Source organism: Amblyomma mixtum, chromosome 9 (assembly GCF_055824585.1).
Source record: "Amblyomma mixtum isolate Tamu chromosome 9, ASM5582458v1, whole genome shotgun sequence".
NCBI classification, from domain to species: Eukaryota; Metazoa; Arthropoda; class Arachnida; order Ixodida; family Ixodidae; genus Amblyomma; species Amblyomma mixtum.
Genome location: NC_143020.1, coordinates 27542519 through 27561304, shown reverse-complemented (window position 1 = coordinate 27561304; position 18786 = coordinate 27542519). Strand labels below are relative to the sequence as shown.

General features: G+C 45.9%; 1 protein-coding gene across 1 annotated transcript; it reads left to right on the top strand.

Annotated features, from left to right (window-relative positions):
- The first annotated feature begins 10025 nt into the window (after positions 1-10025).
- Positions 10026-18383, top strand: LOC149328588 (uncharacterized). The gene is made up of 3 exons (XM_089562289.1): positions 10026-10283; positions 12057-12276; positions 18240-18383. Exons 1-3 carry the CDS (start codon positions 10032-10034, stop codon positions 18362-18364), a joined length of 597 nt encoding a protein of 198 aa, XP_089418415.1. The 5' UTR covers positions 10026-10031; the 3' UTR covers positions 18365-18383.
- Positions 18384-18786: the final 403 nt, after the last annotated feature.

The window sequence follows — 18786 nt, the reverse complement described above, 5'->3', positions numbered from 1 at the left end:
CGCTTGTAGGGAAAACTCATGCGCGGACATGGAGACCCGCCTTTCGCGCACCTCCAAGTAATTTCTAACTAATTTCTGACGAAGTTTCTGAGAAAGCTTTATAGCTTTCCTTTGTAGCCGTATGGCTGCGCTCGGGTGGATGCCAATGAGTAATTACTCCCTTATTACTTGAAACATTGTGTAAAAACTTGCATTGTTTTTTGACAGGCAAACCTCACTCGGTCGAAAAAGAGAGGGCGAAAATTGCTGCAGCCGCAGACATCGATGGTGGCAGCAGCTCATCAGAAGGGACGGGAACATTGAGTGTACGTATTTACTTCAGTACTCGTTGTCATTAATGTTCTCGTACACAGCTGAATTTCATGCACTGTGACTTACTGGAAGCAGGTAATCCACAGTATGAGCCCTGCTGTTTGATTTTTATTGCTTGTTAATATCCTCTTTTCTTGGTCGGCTTATATTTGTACTATCGGGGACGAAAGTGGTATACTCCACGTGGCAGGGGCCTGAGCAACGGAAAACTGCGGCATTTTGGCGAGCTAAAGTGCAAACATTGAAACAAGACAAGCGACATCACTGCTAATAACAAAGGTCACACATTGGCTGTCTCAATGCTAGATGCTGCCTGTAGATGCCGTTGCAACGCAGTTTTCCGTTGCTTTGGCACCCGCCGCGTGGAGTATACCACTTTTGTCCCCGATAGTGCTTACATGTCTGATACCGCAGGCAAAAAACCATGATACCGCAGGCAAAAAACATCCTGCATGTACGCCCATCGTCGCAAGTCTATGGAACGTGACTTTGGCAATGAAGTTAAATTACTTTGCATCCAGGACAGATTGCTTCTTGTTTAAGTGATGCAGTGTGTAATTCACACACTTAGAATTAGGTGGCACATATTTATTCCAGGCTGCAGCAAAATGCAGTGATGAATTTAAGCTTATTCATTAAGTTTCATTCTGGGTGTACATGTGCTTTACAGTAGTCATGTGCACCAATTTCTTTCGCATAATTACTGGGTGCTAGCTTTCTGTGGCATCGCAGAGTACATTAGTTTTTTGCATAGCGCAAAGAAAGTTTCCACGCAGTTCTGTCACACAAATTTAGAACAACTGCAGCAAGGTCATAGCTTTTGCGATGCACTGAGAAGCTACAAATTACTAATTAATTAATTAGGAGGCATCTCATTTGCTTGGTACAGCTGACACATAGCTAGTAATTAACATTTCTTGTACAGGTGCATACCTGCCACAGCAGCTCAGTGGGTTTTGCATCTCAAGGTCACGGGTTCAGTCCCAACCACGGCAGCTGTATTTCGATTGGAGTGAAATACAAAAACACCCGTGTATATGCTGTACGATGTCAGCACACTTTAAAAAACCGCAGGTGGTCTAAATTAATTTAGAGTACTCCACTACAGTGTCCGTTTAGCCCGAGTCGCTTCAGGATGTTAAAGGTGCACTGAAGAGGAATCTGAACTCGTCTTTTTGCCGCGGGAACTCGATGTACACGTTCTGAGCATTCTTAGAAACTTTGATTTATGGCCCTGTGTGGCCGATTTCCGTAATTAAATCGAATTAATGTCCGGCTCTCGCCCTTCTTTTTTTCGAATTCTCCCTCGTACGGTGGGCGGAGTTGACCAACGCGTAGAGTGCCTTTCAGCCAGCTCCGTGGAGGCTTTGCTTTCACTTTATTTTGTTTTTTGGGTTTCCGTGAATAAATAGTTTCATTGGCAGATAATATAGCCGCAAAATAAGCCTGCAGAAATAAAAATACGCGTGGACTATTAGCTGCTACGGGCTACTACGTATTACTCCGCCGATGGCAGAGCGGCAAGCTGCCACGGGACTGGGTGAAAGGCATTCCACGCGTTGGTCGACTCCGCCCACCATATGCGGGGAATTTTTTAAAAAATGCGGGAGCCGGACGGCAAATCGATTTAAATAGGGAAATCGGCCACACAGGGCAATAAGTCGAAGTTTCTAAGAATGCTCGGAACGTGCAGATCGTGCAGATTACGGGGGCCTTAATTAATGAGGCACGACTATGCTGTAAAGTGCATAATCAGTGAAGGGCTCTTGGTGAAGTGCAGTGCAGTGAAGTGTAGCTCTTGGGTGCCCGTTCCTGGCTTGCTTGGCGACGGTGGTGTAATCGGCAGAGCTATAGCAAAGAGAAGAGCACGGCGAAGGATGGGAGTTAGGGCAATAACGAAGGGAGAGCAAGAATGAAAAGGCAGAGGAGGGGTGGCGTTGGAAGAGAGGAAGGCAGAAGCTCAAGGTGGAAAGTGGAGGAGGAAGGTACGAAGGGGGCAGGCGAGAGGAGTCGCACTCAGTTTCCGCCAGCTGTTGCTTAATGACTTCCTAAATGCGTTTACAGATTGCTGTCATGCTTGGAATGTGCACCACAGCAACCTATGCATAACTGGCTGCGATGGATGTGGTAGCTGGATCTCTGTGTCGAAGATTAGTGCTCCATGGAAACTCAAAGGTGCACTGAAGAGGGATCTGAACTCATGTTTTTACCGCTGGAACTCGATCTACACGTTCCGAGCGTTCTTGGAAACTTCGAATTATTGCCATGTGCGGCCGATTTCCCTACTTTAAATCGGATTAACGTCCGGCTCCCGCCTTTTTTTTTTTAATTCCCCGCAAATGGTGGGAGGAGTCAACCAACCTATCAGCCTGTCCTGTGGCGGCTTGCCGCTCTGCCATCGGCGCAGGGATACGAAGTGATTGGTGAGAGCAGAGAGTCCACGCGTGTTTTTATTTCCGTTAGCCTAATTTGCAGCTATGTAGCCTCTGACTACGTCTGTTTATTCATGGAAACCTAGAAGAAACAAAATAAAAGTGAAAGCAAAGTCACCACGCGACTGCCTGAAAGGCACTCCACGCGTTGGTCTACTCCTCCTACCATATGCGGGGAATTAAAAAAAAAGGCGAGAGCCGGATGTTAATCTGATTTAATTAGGAAAATCGGCTGCACAGGGCAATAAGTCGAAGTTTCCAAGAATGCTTGGAACGCGTAGATCGAGTTCTCGCGCCAAAAAGACGAGTTCAGATTCCTCTTCAGTGCGCCTTTAAAGCCATTTCACACTTAGTGTGCAATGTTATGGAATCTGGACAAATAGTGCACCCACAAAAGAATATTGCTGCGAAGCTTTGTTCAGGCTCAGAGCTGCTGGCACGTGGCTTTTATCACTTTCCGATGCAAGATGGGAGAACATTTATCTCGAATGACCTCAGATACGCACAACTGCTTTTATGTGGTTCCAGACCGTTATCGTTGCCTTTCGCACCGTATCTCGAAAGGTATGCCAACTGGATATCACTCTACTACATATTGCTCCCAATTCTCGAAGTCTCGGTGAAGGGCAGGACGAAAATGGGGTAAAAGGTCAAATGAAGTGCGAAGTGTTGCCAGCCACGATACTTCAGTTGAGGTTCAATGAAAGATGTCTGGCTGTACAGTGGACATGTGATGAACTACTTTTGAGGCCGAGGTGTAACAAGCAGGAAAAGGCGTGCTAGTTTTGACAGCATTGCAGGCTATGTATGAAACAGATTGTAATGAGAGTGCTTGATAGGTGGCAGTAAGTGTAGAGAAATAATTTGACCAGATTTCCTCTTTCATTAAAAGAGTATAGACACCAAATTTTTTCCTTGCATGTTTTATTCTTTCAAATGATGTGCTCGACATTAAAATACATAGATAACCCCAAGATATCTGCCTACAGCCAATCAATAATTTATAAGTGAATTTCTTCTTGTTGCTGTTTCAGTTTCGGTTTCATCAGCCGAACTATGGCTATGACATGTAGATGGTGCTTAGTCATGTGAGGCATGAAAAAAATGGCAGTATAACTGCTGATACTTCGTTTATTGTCATTCCAGCTCTTGAAACAGGCTGGCGGTAGTGTTTTAGTGAATGAGAACTACATGTCAGCGATTATATTGCAGCTTTTTTGTGCCTCATGTTACGTAAACATCAACTACGTGTCACAGCCAGTGTTTGGTAGATGAAACCGAAACAGCATCAAGAAATTAAATTATAAATTATTTAGTGGTTGTTGGCAGATACCACATGTTAAACCATGTGTTATTTTTTTAATGGATCATCTGAGATAAGAAAACATTGGAGTAAAATTATGTGTCAATGGTACTTTAAGACTGATTGGATTATCGTTGTGAGCAGTGCCTACACGTGTAAGATTTCCTGCGTGATTTGCCTCAACTGGACTCTTGCACTGATTGAACTACATCGTAATGAAATGTGCACCTGCAGGCGAATATTTATGAAATGCAGTATTAACCAAAAAAAATTAATATCAGTGCCACTTTGGCATGCAGCCTGGAAAAGACTTATGTAGCCTGTACTCTCACCTTACAGATTACACAGTCTAAAGTAGGATACAACTTAAAAAAACGCCGCGGTTTGTGGTGTCCTGTATTACTCCACTAGCCAATTGCAACTGTAAACGAAATCAGCTTTTTAATGTTTGACTATGTCACGTTGTAGTGACGGCAGTCGAGCGGTCAGGAAGACACCAACCAGTCTTGGAAACGAAGCTCTTTATTTGGGCTGACTTGCGCCCGCAAAAGAACTGAATCACTCGGCGGCGGCGTAAGCAACAAACGTGCCCTCTCAATCGTCGAACTACGAATGTCCGCCACTCGCGGCATCGTTCAATTTAAAGCCGGCAAAGAAACTTCCAGATAGCAGGACAAGATCATCTACAGTAATCTGGAAAAACCTAGATGCTGCCTTTCATGGCTGCGATCAATCGAGATTAGACTGGTCCCTTCTCGCGTCACGAACAAAAATGATAACAGCCCTTTCCTGCAGCCTTGAGCGTGAACGAACGAACACTACAATGATACGTGGCAATATCAAACAATCCATGTATCAGAATTCTAGAGCTCATAGTGCTCTCTCTTGTAATAAGCTTCTTGTTTACGTTACAAGAAACGTTAAACCAGCGGACTACTTTTTTGTCGTGGAGGAATTCTGTGCGCGGAGGCTGAATGTGGGCGGAGCTTCACTGCAGACTTGTTGTATACGACTATTCCGATAACTAAAAAAATGGCACTGAGCAAAGAGAAATGAAATTTTTTAGGCAGAGTCACATTCCATAAACTGTTGATGGCATCTGTGTACTTCATGCGGCATATTTGAGTAAGACACTCAAGGCTCAAGCTCGTCTTTTGTCATCTGTGGTGTTCAGCATTGCTTTGATTTTTAGAAAAGCTGAAAAAGCAGTGTTGCTTCAGTGTAATGTAACAGTGACAACTTGCACTGGTGAATGCAAACTGTTGCGCTTGCTGTGTGGCATCTGTCAGTTGGGATGCGCAGTTATCTTGTGCCACTGTAAAGGTCGGCCTGTATTGATAGACTACTGCGTTCTAGTTTCAGAGATGCTACTTTCAGTGATAATGGAGCATCTGTATACTAGAAATGAAGGTGAAAAAAATGAAATACAGGTGTCACCAGCTCCAACCATTTTTGTGAGCTAATTACGGTGTTCCGAGAGAGTTCGTTTCTACGCAGGTCCCTGTGATTAGGCTAACCACACTGCACTGAGTTGGTGCGTCGTTTCGTTTGTTCTCATTCTATCTGCACTGAGTGCATGAAGTAATGGAAGAAATACACTGCCGTTCACTTACAACCGGTGGTCAGTGGATTCTTCTTAACCCTGATGTCGTGAGTTTGCATCGAGGAGCAGGAAAATATTTGAATACAATTTTCTCACATCTAATGTACCGTATTTTCAGTATATATGAGTTGCACCCCTCTGAAAAGGTAGCTTTAAAAAAAAAAAAAAATCCGGGGGCACTTTGTTGACCTGAATTGCGGTGAGGCGGAAGCCTTAAGCGCGGTGTTGCTGCTTGTGTCACTGATGTGTGGTTAAGATGTTAAGCTTCGCCTCTTGTGAGTGGAACGCGACAGCGTCTTGCAACGCTCCCAGGGAGTCCACAGAATGCCATCGCCCGTTCCGCCTTGCTCCATGGTAAATTGGTTTTTGAGGAAAGGAAATGTATCTGTCTCGCATATCTGGGTGGCATATCTGGGTGGACACCTGATATCTCTATGGACGCCTGAACTGCAGTAACAGGAAAGGAGGAAGATGGGAGTAAACAAAGACACTGTATTCACTAGATGTGCCTTTGTTTATTTCAAGCCATCGAGCTGGCATGGCAGAGTTGTTAGCGTGCTTGTCTCGCACTCCGGAGACCCTGGTTTGATTCCCCAACTCGACCAATTTCCTACTTGGTTTTATTTATTTTTCTGGTCTGACTAGAAAGGTTAATTAGGCTAATTGGTTAATTAACTAAACTCAGTCCCACTTGGAGCATCACTATATGATCCATTTAATTGGTTGCATGGTTACTAGCCAAAGTACAATTGGCCCCGTTTGAAATTCGCGTACTGTGACGTCAAGACCGTTTTGACCAATTGAAAAGCGTGACACTTCTGTCGACAACTGCTGTGTGCAACGATGAGGCATTAAAGGCTTCTGCCTTAAAAATCATGCATAAATCACATCTGTGTGTAGGACACACCTGTTCATTCGGTAAGCGCTATAACAATACAGTCGAACCCCGCAATAACGAAACCGCCGTGGAATGAAAACCTTTTCGTTGTTGTGAGAATTTCGCTGTTGCGAAAATGGACCAATAAGCACACCCATTACCTTCCAGAACCAAAATTTAATGAAAAAAGTCGCTTATTTTGCTCTTATTGACATTGCTGTGCAGGAGCTTGACGACTCTGGCTTCGCAGCTTGATAAGCTATGCATAGCTTCGTCGTCGTCGTGGTCGCTGAGAAAAGCACGGATAACATCGAAAGCATCAAGCACATCATGCGAGCTTACTTGCGTAACTTTCCTGCATCCAGGACGATGCTGCTTCAGCGTCGACGCGCGCACACTCCCCTGACAACACTTTGGCGACGATGCAGTGCCGCGCTTTAAATCGACTTAGCCATCCGGCGCTCGCCTTAAAGTTGTCGTGCCCCAGAATGCACGCGAAGTGCAGAATGGGCCCGACTTGTCGGATGAGTGTGCTGCTGCAGTTTTGCCCATTCTATATTCCCGACTGGCTGATGTGACGAAAAAATGTTGCAGATCACTGCCTCAAACTTTCGTTAATGCGGGACTGCTTTTTAAAAACCCTTCGCTGTTTAGAGGGGACAAATGAATTGAACCCTATGGGAGTTCGCCGGGGGCGCCACAATTTTTCGTTGCCGCGAGAATTTCGTGCTTGAGGGCTTTCGTTATTGAGGGGTTCAACTGTACTCTTTCATTGGAGAGTGAGCTGAAAATATGCGTTATAGAACCAGTAGTAGCGCAGCTTGTTTTTGAAAAATTGTTTTCTCTCACCCCAGCGAACGCTCAAACATTTGCCTTTTTGTAACTATCCTGTTAGTTTTTAGGGTGCAGGCTCTTAACAGCTACGTCGTGGGTCACCAATGGTATTGTCATTTATTCATGCTTACGGCCACGAGTACTGGGTCACATGCTGAAGCTATGAGCCAGATTTTATTGTAAGCCTAAGAAAGAGGACCTCACAATGAAATCTGTCCTATGGCTTTTTCGTGTCACCCAGTAGTCATGTCCACACAGCATGAATAAATTACAATACCCACCAGTGAACGTGTTAAGCGCCTGTTCGTGGGTTTAGTGGTGTGCCTTGGCGTAACCGAGCTACCGAAGAGCACAGCAGATGATGAAAGAGAGCGAACACAGAGTGCAGCAAAGGATGAAAGACTGCAATAGTGAAGAGAGCGCAAGGAGGAAGCGAAGGAGTGGGGTACAGCGGAAGCGGGAAGAGGAAAGCAAAGTGCCACACGAGACAGGCTTCATGAAACGGGCTTCGCTATACAACCCACTAAGAGATGAAGCAGGAGTAGCATGTCGAGCGCCATCATCCGTTCATGCAAAGACAGGCTCAGCAGCAGCGGATGACTGTGTGCGCTGCCCAAGCCAAAACTCAGAGCCACCTCTCTTCGACAATGCGTGTTCCGTCCGCATTTATCTACCATTCAAATACCACTGCAAAAATCGCAATATATACTCGTGATATATATATATATATATATATATATATATATATATATATATATATATATATATATATATATATATATATATATATATATATATATACTGGAATCTACGGTATTTTAGATGCGAGAAAATTGTATTCAAATATTTCCCTGCTCCTCGATTCAAACCCACAACATCAAGGTGAAAAAAACTGTGCCCACTGGTTGTAAATCAATGGCAGTGTATTTCTTCCATTACTTCATTCAATCGTGGGTCAGTTTTTTGCTGGTTGCATCGACCAGAGTGCTTTTGTGGCTTTGCGTAAGTTCTGGATCATTTTTTTTGCTTGCGTCAAACTACCTCCCTGAGGCCTAGTTCCCATTCCCGAGTGCATTTTCAACAGCACGCAACTTTGAATATTGCGTTGTAGCTCCTTCATCTTGCAGGCGGCATCATTGGTGCCGTATTGCGCAAGGCGCCTTGCAACCACCCATGAAGCACACAGTGACAAACGGATGTGGCACTGAAGTCGAAACTTTCCAGAACTTGACTGGAGTCCTGAATGCAGCAATCGCCACATTTCTGTCTGTCCATTGAAAGAAAATGCCATTCTGCCACTAAGATTTAAATACCTCGATTTTTCTTCTTTTACTAATTGCCGTTATTTACAAGCATGTTTACTGGGCATGGCAAATGATGATGCGAGGTGGCGCATCGTTTTTGCTGTATATAAGTCACTCTGCTGTATAAGGCGCATCGACGAAAAATAAAGATAGAAAAAGATGTGACTCTACAACAGAAATCACGGTATGTCTTTTCCTACCACACAGACATGAATATAGCCAGAAAGAGCCACAGAATTTATTTTTACTGAAAACAATACTTGGATGGAGCTGTTCTCAGCGTGCTTAACTTTTTGTGCTGCTGCTGTTGCTTCTGCACAACTTTTTAGTTGTTTAAATTCTTGTTTTCAGGACGAGCCGTGCTGCAGGAGTGCAGGACAGCTGAAGCGACTTCGCGACAAGAATTCTGCTTTGAAAATGGAAGTTGCAAGTTTAAAGAGGCAGCTGGAAGTGACCGAAAAGGCAGCTGGTAAGTTGTTTTTCTTTACGATTTTGCTTTCAGTGTGCTCTAAATGAGTAGGCCTTGCAAGGAAAGGGGGGGTGGGGGTGGGGGGCTAATATGATGTTAAGGAGCTCTCTTTGTTGACTGTTTGTGCGAGCTTCATGCAGCTGCAGAGCAAGCTTGTGCTCTCTTCCAACACATCAAAACATGCTTACTTCATCGTAGCATTGTTCTTTTATCTGTGCTGACATCGCAAAAAGTCCAGCATAGCTGATGCTTCCAAACCATCAGTGCGTGCTACTTTCCTGAGCCATTCAATATACATACATAACAGCCGGCAGAGGTCTTCACGCAAGCAGCCATGTAAACACGATGCTCCCGTTTGTGGTAGTGTTGCCATCGTGGTGCACTGCGCCGACCTTAATTGTTGCACGGTCCCAATTAGTAGTGTAAAAAATTGGCGTGGAATTACCTCTCAGGTCTTTCTTTCACGTAGTGTACGAGCATTTCTGTTTAATTTTCACTTGCACGATGTGAAAGCCGGGACTTCTCGATCCTTTTAGCTAGTGGAAGTCATGGCAATGGCACCATTTTCATTGCCTTTGATCACCACTTTCCTCCGAAGACTAGCCTTAATTGCAATTGTGTCATTATGCAGCTGTTGCTTCGAGCCGCATGTGTGCCGTGATGCCATTCCACAGGAAATTCACCTGCCCACCGTCACTGTCCAGAGAAGCTGTCGTGTGCGTGAAGGGTCGGCTCAGATTAAATGAGAGCAAACCGTCAAAGTAATCTTCAAGGGTACATCCAACTACTTTTGCAGAATTGTTGCCTCGGATGTCTGGTCATCCTGTAAGTTTTCTTTTCCCTACTTCTAACAGTTGTTTTTTTTTCTTTGCTTCTTGCTTTACAGAACTTGCCAAGATGGTGAAGAGGCTGCAGAAAATGATTGGAAACGAAAGTAGAAGTGACAGAGTGGTGCCTGACAATCGGGCTCCTGACAACGTGGTACCTGACGATGTGGTACCTGACAGTGTGGTGCCCGCCAACGTGAGGCCCGCCAACGTGAGGCCCGCCAACGTGAGGCCCGTCAACGTGGAGCCCGTCGAGGCATTGACCGGTGTCAGAGTGGTGCCTGCCAAAGTGGGACCTAACAATGTGATTCCATGTCCCAAGGTATGCATGGACTTGAGTATGCTCTATGCCCATGTACACCCTTCCAATCTTTCAGTAATATCACTTGAGCCTTGCCTATTTGCCTGATCAGCACCCAATGGCAGAGCAAATCAGCAAACTCGGCAACAGTTGCCACATGCACAGAAATACAGGGCTGATCGACCATCATCTTAGGCTGTTTTTAAAGTTGCGTGCAGACCCCAATTCTTTAATTTGCTTATCACACTGCTTGGCGAATTCAGTACAAGCCACATGGCAGTAACCGTTAGCAGCATGTTCAGCATATCAAGCAAATCTCGGAGTCGAAGTTTTGCTTCTTCATGTTTTTTTATTTCCGGACGTTTACAGGTACTGTTTTGGCGCATGTTTTTTGGTAATCTGGAGATAAAAGTGCAAAGAAAACACTTAATTCCAAAATGAATGCAACTATATTGGCAACTGAGTTGCCAATCATTAAACTGAGTTCAATGCATTTAATGGTGCTGTAATCATGTTTTTCTTGATAAATCTTTCACCTTTTTTGCATTTCTGCATTGACGAGGTGATCACTGTTGAAATCCTTGAAGTTCACAGCTTTTATTTGACGTTTTCAGTGCCTGGGCACTACTAAATTGCCTTTTTCACTTAAGCTGAACTTTTAGCATCCACCCTTTTAACAGCGATGTTGTTTAAGCCAGAGGTTGTTCCGTTGTCCGTGCGCAGCAGTGGCTGTGTTTGCAGTAATGAGGTCACCCACGGACGCCTGACGCCCCCTGTCGGAGCGGACAACTATTGTATTAGTTGTCGTCTGCTTCGGCAGGGGGTGTCAGGTGTCCGTGGGTGACCTCATTACTGCAAACACAGCTCAAGTTCATGATTTTCATGGACACCAATTTTAGTTGTGAGACAGCTGTGGAATGTTATAAGGTACTGCTGTAGAAACATTAAATGTAATGGTCGATTCTTCCGATGCGTAGCAAAATGTTTCTTGTAAAAATTTATCCATCGCTCGCATCAAGTAGTTAAAGGTGCACTGAAGAGTAATCTGAACTTGTCTTTCTGCCACAGGAACTCGATCTACACGTTCTGTGCATTCTTAGAAACATCGACTTATTGCCCTGTGTGGCCGATTTTCCCTAATTAAATCGAATTAACGTCCGGCTCCCGCCTTTATTTTTTTAATTCTCCCCGTACGGTGGGCGGAGTTGACCAGTGCGTGGAGTGCCTTTCAGCCAGCTGCATGGAGGCTTTGCTTTCGCTTTGTTTTGTTTTTTTTAGGTTTTCGTGAATAAATATTTTCATTCGCAGATAATATAGCCGCAAAATAAGCCCGCAGAAATAAAAAATACGCGCGGACTATTTGCTTCTACGGATTACTACGTATTACTCCGCCGATGGCAGAGCGGCAAGCCGCCACGGGACTGGGTGAAAGGCATTCCACGTGTTTGTCGACTCCGCCCACCGTACGGGGAGAATTAAAAAAAAAAAAGGCGGGAGCCGGACGTTAATCCGATTTAATTATGGAAATCGGCCACACAGGGCAGTAAACCGATGTTTCTACGAATGCTCGGAACGTGTAGATTGAGTTCCCGCGGCAAAAATGTGAGTTCGGATTCCTCTCCACTGCACCTTTAAGGGTGCCAAGAAAACCAATGAAGAACGTTTTCAACGATAGCAAAAATGCTAATGGCAAACTTAGTGGAACCAAACTCAAGCAGCATCGCTGTGTCATCAGTCTTACACGAGAGTGTAATCTACCCTATAATTTTTTTTTATTTGATGCTTTGCTTGCAGATTCACATTGGGGGCGGAATTCTAATTGAGGAACCCACACTCCGAAGGCTGGAGCGGGGCGGTGGTGGCGCGGGCAAGTTTGCTCGGGCGCTTCTGCGCCATCTCTTCACACCTGAGGAGCTCAAAGGGAAATCTCTCTTTGGGCAGAACAGAACTCATCTGCACAAGGACCACCCTGTCAAGGAGGCCCTTGACCCCGTGCGCGTGAACGCCATACTAAGTGAGTGTGCTTACTTTCTGTTTGCATGTGCTGCTTTCTTGCATGAGCTGGTGATAATTTTATCCGATCACTGCTGCCGCGGTGGCTCAGTGGTTATGGCGCTCGGCTGCTGGCCCGAAAGACGCGGGTTGGATCCCGGCCGTGGCAGCCGAATTTCGATGGGGGCAAAATTCTAGAGGCCCGTGTGCTGTGCGATGTCGGTGCACGTTAAAGAACCCCAGGTGGTCGAAATTTCTGGACCTCTTCACGGCGGCATCTCTCATAGCCTGAGTCACGTTGGGACGTTAAACCCCATAAACCGAATCAAACCTGATCACTACACAGTTCCTAAAAGCAGTGCAAAACACAAAATTGTGGTTGTGTTCTTTTCTTCAAACAGTGTGCAAAATATCAGTAAACAGGAGTTGCTGCATGAATTTTGCCTGAGTCCTGTAAATAAATCGATTCGGTTTTTTTCATTTGTGCTTCACTTTCAGTTTCAACAGCTGAATGGTGGCTGTGACATCACAGATGTGTTAAGCAAGGTTGACGTCATGTGTAGCATGCAAAAAACGTGATGTAATGGCTGTTTGTTCATTCCGGCTTATGGGGCAGGCTGGAGTATCAGTTACATGAATTGAAACAACAGAGCAGAATTTTTTCGCCCCACACGATGTCTGTGGTGCATCAACTCATTTGCGACATCACAGCCACTGTCTGGTTGGTGCCGAAACAGCGTGACAGAAAAAAAAATGGTGGGGTTTTACCATTTTTACTCGCATAATGACCGTACTTTTTTTTTCAAAAGATTGACGCAAAATTAGGGGTGTGATCATTACGCGGGGTAAATTACAAAAAAAAATTAAGCACCGAAAACGCAAACAAGTAGCAGGCAGACAACCCTTATCACATGGGTGCGCTACCCGTGGTTATCGCGAACCGATCTCGGCAATGTTGGCTTACGTTGTTAACCAAGAAGGTAGAGTGCGAAAAGCGCAAGAGCTGGCCCTCTTCAAGAACGTACTTTCTTCGCACTAAATCATGTTCTAATAGCAACGCATCAAAATAGGCAGTGTGTATAGTGCTGTGCAACGGTGCTTTTATGCGGCCTTCGATCTCGTCCGATAGCGCGGCAACAGCGTACAACAGCAACGTCCCGCGGCTCTCAAGCTACGCATTTTACTGCTGTTACGCCGAAAAATGTCCGGTCCCTGCCATATCGTTGATGTACTTACGTGACACGTTCGCAACGCTCGGAGCACTGGATTCCACGCGCTTACCGCAATGGTGCCGCCCGTGAGCGCGGCGGACGACGGCGCTCTGTACTTCCTATTCGTCGCTAGGCCTAACTTGTTTCATATCGAAGCCACAGTGGACGGCGCTTTTGAATTGACCAACGCTATAATGAATGCTCTACTTATGGCGCTGCCTTACTCACAACCTCATTGTTTCATATTAAAAGGAATATATACGATCGATTCCAGCGATGCCTTCGCAGCGGAACTGGCCAAGCAGACCGGGTCACTCGCGCTGAAATGGCGGCAACTGCTACGAGGCTGCGAACGCAAATTAGCTAGTATCGCAGTTATTACTCCTACCATCAACTCGGTACAGGCCCGTGATCCTCAAGGAGGATTCATTTTTGACGCTCCCGTATCCCAGGGCTTATTATTTACGAGAACAATAAAGTTTAGCCGGATCACCGCGTCACTTCGTTCGTTGCACCGCAACCCAGAACGGTGGCGAGACTTGCGACAATGGCGAACCGTGATTCGAGATAACCGCAGTTAAGTTTGGTATCCGCGGTTAAGCATAACCGCATTTAGACTGCCCGTGTGACCGCAGGTCAACCAACAGGCGGCTGCCGCTGCAATGTTCACCGAGCAAAATGGTAATCAGCACGTGCCATTTGTCAGAGAGATAAGCAAGTACGATCATCGTTGGCTAGACTCGACATCATCGACAAATTGCCGCGGCAAGTTCAGGGTGCGATCAATACTCGGGGAATAAAAAAAACTGAATTTTGCCAAGAAAATTCTGGGGTGCAATCATTACGCGAGTGCGATCATTATGCGAGTAAATACGGTACGTAGTTAAACCGAGAAGACGTGTAAAGCCGTGTGTTTAGTCTGTTTGGCTCATGGTTTTGCTTTGATGGGTTGTCGGCACGTCTAGTGAGGATATTAGAATCAGATTAAGTTGTGATCAAGGTTAAGTTGATCTGCCATATCTGATCCACCATTGATCCACCATCTTCTTCAGCGCACCATCTCTGTGCAGCTGTATACTTCCCACGAGCTTAGTGGCTGCCGCTTTGCATATTAATAAGAAAGCATTTCTTGGCTCATGGCTCAGTGGCCTTCATCCAACAAGACAGATCCATAGCCAATCCAACACTAGCCGCATAACAATTGATCCATTGGCTAAACTGGCTGAACTTAACTGTGGAAACATTGGTCAATCTGTATCCAAAGTCTATAATCCAATCCAGAAAAGTCCACAATCCAATCCATAAGTCCATAATCCAACAGAATCCTGAACAAGCCTAGCAAGCCAACACGAGCCACCGCTGATCCGAAAACGAAACTGACTGCCGACTTCCGGTAGGAGTGGTGAAGGACATCCCACCATGACTGCATGAATGCTTTCGCATTGACACATGTACAGTGTCGTGAATGCCTCGCTAAAATTTTGTTGGTAAGGACTCGGCACAGATGTGTTCCATAAACTTTGACTGCTATTGAAGTTTTGTACAGGGCGTGTTGTTCGAGATCGGTACAAACTCGCAAGCACACACATGCAGTGTGACCGCTCCCGGAGGATATCAGCCCTGTAATTTAAGTGGCTCGCTTGAAACTACACTTTATTCAAACAAGTTTTCGGTCTCTGTTTAAGTTTGAATTGACGAGATTCCACTGTGGTTCACTGTTGGTAGCAGTGCTGTGGTGAGTGAGAATGAGGACCGAAAAATCAAGCAGTCAGTTGCAGTGCACCTGAAATTTCTGTTGCTCTTGTACATGGCTCTGTTTGACATGTGTTAGTGCCGCGAGAAAGCTTGAATAATGAAGCACATTAAAAAAAAATTGGGGGTCTGAACTTTCAGTCAGCAACTGTACTACATCTTAAGGAACGAAACAGCGCAACTAATACGAAGGACCACAAAAAGAGATACACCAACACGCGCTGACTTACAACTGATTGTTTTAATCGGAAAGCCACAGTTAAATAATCTGTAATCGCTGCGTCGCAGCCTCACATCATCATCACAAACTACTAACCTAAAACGAAAGGAAAATAATTGCTCAATCGTAAGCACCTACAGGCTCTCACGCTTTTCCAACAGACATATCTCGCGCTTAGACAAGGCCATCGAAGTGCTGCTCACACATGAGCCAACTTCTGTGAAGATATGATACGCCTCTACTACCTCCCGTACTAGTTGCTCTTTGTGACGATACAGCACAACAGTGCTGTCAAAGTACGGAGTGCACAGGCAGGATTTGCAATGTGCAACCAATTTTGACAAACAGGAGCCTCCCAAAGAATTACAGTAGAATCTCGGTGATACGAACTCGGCTGATACGAATTTTGGTGTGATACGAATTCATAAAATTCCCCGGCCGAATTGCATTGCGTTCAATGGGCAAAAAATCGGATGTTCCGAACACTTTTTCTCTTCGCGACGGGTGATACGAACTTCGGTGTCACGACCGTCGAGGCCCGCGCACACGCACAGCGAGAAAAGCGTGTGCAGCAGAGCAACACGGATCAAGCACACACGCGCGAAAGAAAAAAAAAACAAAAAAAAAAACAGCGGGGTGGGGGAACCGGCTCGGGAACCCGCGGCAGCAGAGAAGTTGGCGAAGGAGCGTTTCCCTTCTCCTTCAGTCTCCCTCTCCCCCCTCTCCGCCACTTTTTTTTTATTTCGTTGTTGCTCCCTATTGGCCAAGCAGCCCGGCGGCGTTGTGCGCACGGCCCGGATGCGGCCCTCTCCACATTTCTCCGTCGCCCCGCAGGCCCCACTCTTGCGCTTTCCGGAGTCTCTGCTGCAGTGGCCAGCGTGCGTTTCGTTTACTCGTTTGTTGAGGCAGACAACGTGTTGACAGCGTGTCGTTTTGTGATCATCGATCTCAGCAATGTGAAAGGATACTGCAATGTCACGGAAGCGGAAGGCGCTGACCTTTAAGGACAAATTGGAAATTTTAAATAAGGTGGACAAAGAGCCCAAGAAAAGGTGCACTGACATGGCCAAGGAACTAGGCCTGCCGCTGTCAACGTTGTCAACGATCTTTGGTCAGCGCGACCAAATAATGCAAAATGTGCAGCGCTTCGCGATAAATTCCAAAGAAGCGAAAACTGCCCACTATGTGAAGTTGGAAGAGGTTCTTCTAACGTGGTTCAGAGAGGTCACGGCGGCCGGCGTCAACATCGACGGAAAAGTGCTTCGCGAGAAGGCAGCGGACATCGCACTCAAGCTGGGCATTGATAACTTTCAGGCATCTAGTGGGTGGATTCACCGGTTCAAGGTACGGCATAACCTTTCGTACAAGACCGTATGTGGCGAAGGAAAGAAAGTCGACGCCTCCGCTGTGGAAGACTGGATGACAACCACGCTGCCGTCTTACATAGCGGGATATGAAGCGCGTGATGTTTTTAATGTAGACGAAGCAGGGCTGTTCTACAATCTTCAGCCCGAAAAAAGTTTGTGCTTTAAAGGCGATGCCTGCCAGGGCGGACAAAAAAGCAAACAGCGTGTAACAGTTTTGTTCTGTTGCAACGCCGACGGATCAGAAAAGATGCCGCTGACCATCATTGGCAAGTACCAAAAGCCTCGATGCTTTAAGGCAGCCGGTCGATTGCCCTGCGTCTACAAGGCTAACAAAAAGGCGTGGATGACGTCTTCTCTGTTTACGGAATTTGTCACCTACCTTGACCGCAAGATTTCTTGCCAAAACAGAAAAATTGTTTTGTTGCTGGACCAGTGTACCGCCCATCCGAAACAAATGACGCTACAGAGTGTTAAGGTGGTGTTCCTGCCCCCGAACGCAACCAGTCATTTACAACCACTGGATGCGGGAATTATCAGAAATGTCAAACACCATTTCAAGGGTTTGTTGGTGCGCCGCCTCCTCGCGAAGATTGAACGGAAAGATGCTAATCTCCAGATTAGTCTTCTGGATGCCATGCACTTTGTCGCAATGGCCTGGGATAGGGTCACTCCTGCGACTGTCGCCAATTGTTTCACGAAGTGTGGGATTTTTAAATCCGCCGTGGCTGCCGCCTCGCAAGTGCCAGACCTGATTCCGACCGATGTCTGGAACCAACTTGGCGTCGACTGTTGCGTCGACGATTTTGTCACTGCGGACGACGGTCTCGCCACCTGTGGTCTCCGCACAGTGGAAGACATCGCGGAGGAAGCGTCATCACAGACTGACATCCCAAGCAGTGACGAAGACGACGACGACCAAAGCAGTGATGACCCACCGCCGACGTCATCAGAAACGATGCATGCCCTCGATATTCTGCGGCGCGCCGTGAACTCCGAGTCTGTGCGGGAGAACACAGCAGCCCAGTTTTTCAGCTTTCAAAGCTCTCTGCTGTCAGATCTCGCGGAAAAGAAGGTGCAGAAGGACATACGCGACTTCTTTCAACGGAAATAAATGTTTCGTGCGTTTTGGATGGTTCGAAAACGGATTTTGCTCGTTTTTTGGTGATACGAAAATTTTCGCCGCCCCTTGAATTTCGTATCACCGAGATTCTACTGTAGCGTGTTCTAACAGGCGTTCATTGAGGCGCCTGCCTGTTTGGCCCACGTAGAAATGGCCACACGAGAACGGAATTCTGTACACCGCTCCAACTCTGCACTGCACAAATTGAGTGCCGTGACAAACAGCACACCCTGTATTACACATGCTAAAATCCTGTTTAGGTGTTTACATGGCACACTTGGAATGCTTGCTAATTTCTGTTATTTTTTTTTACAGACTACACATGTGCCAGGTTTCCTGGAGCTGGCCTCCGCAACGTGAAAAGCACTCTTTCCGTGATGCTCCTTACTCACATGAAGAAAGCAGAGGGTGCATCCGCTGCTTACGTGGGCTCTCCCTGAGTGCTGTCTTTACTTGATGACCTGCATCGCGCATTAATTGTAATTAAAAATAAAGTACTTTGCAGGATAGTCTGTGTCTGTTCTTTTTCCTATCCCTGTATAATCATTTCATTCTGTGGAGCAGAAATTTCTTTCAGAGGAGAATCGACTCATCGCTTTTCAACGCTTTCGAGACGACCTCTTCCTTGTATAATCATTTCATTCTGTGGAGCAGAAATTTCTTTCAGAGGAGAATCGACTCATCGCTTTTCAACGCTTACTCGAGACGACCTCTTCCTTGTATAATCATTTCATTCTGTGGAGCAGAAATTTCTTTCAGAGGAGAATCGACTCATCGCTTTTCAACGCTTACTCGAGACGACCTCTTCCTTGTATAATCATTTCATTCTGTGGAGCAGAAATTTCTTTCAGAGGAGAATCGA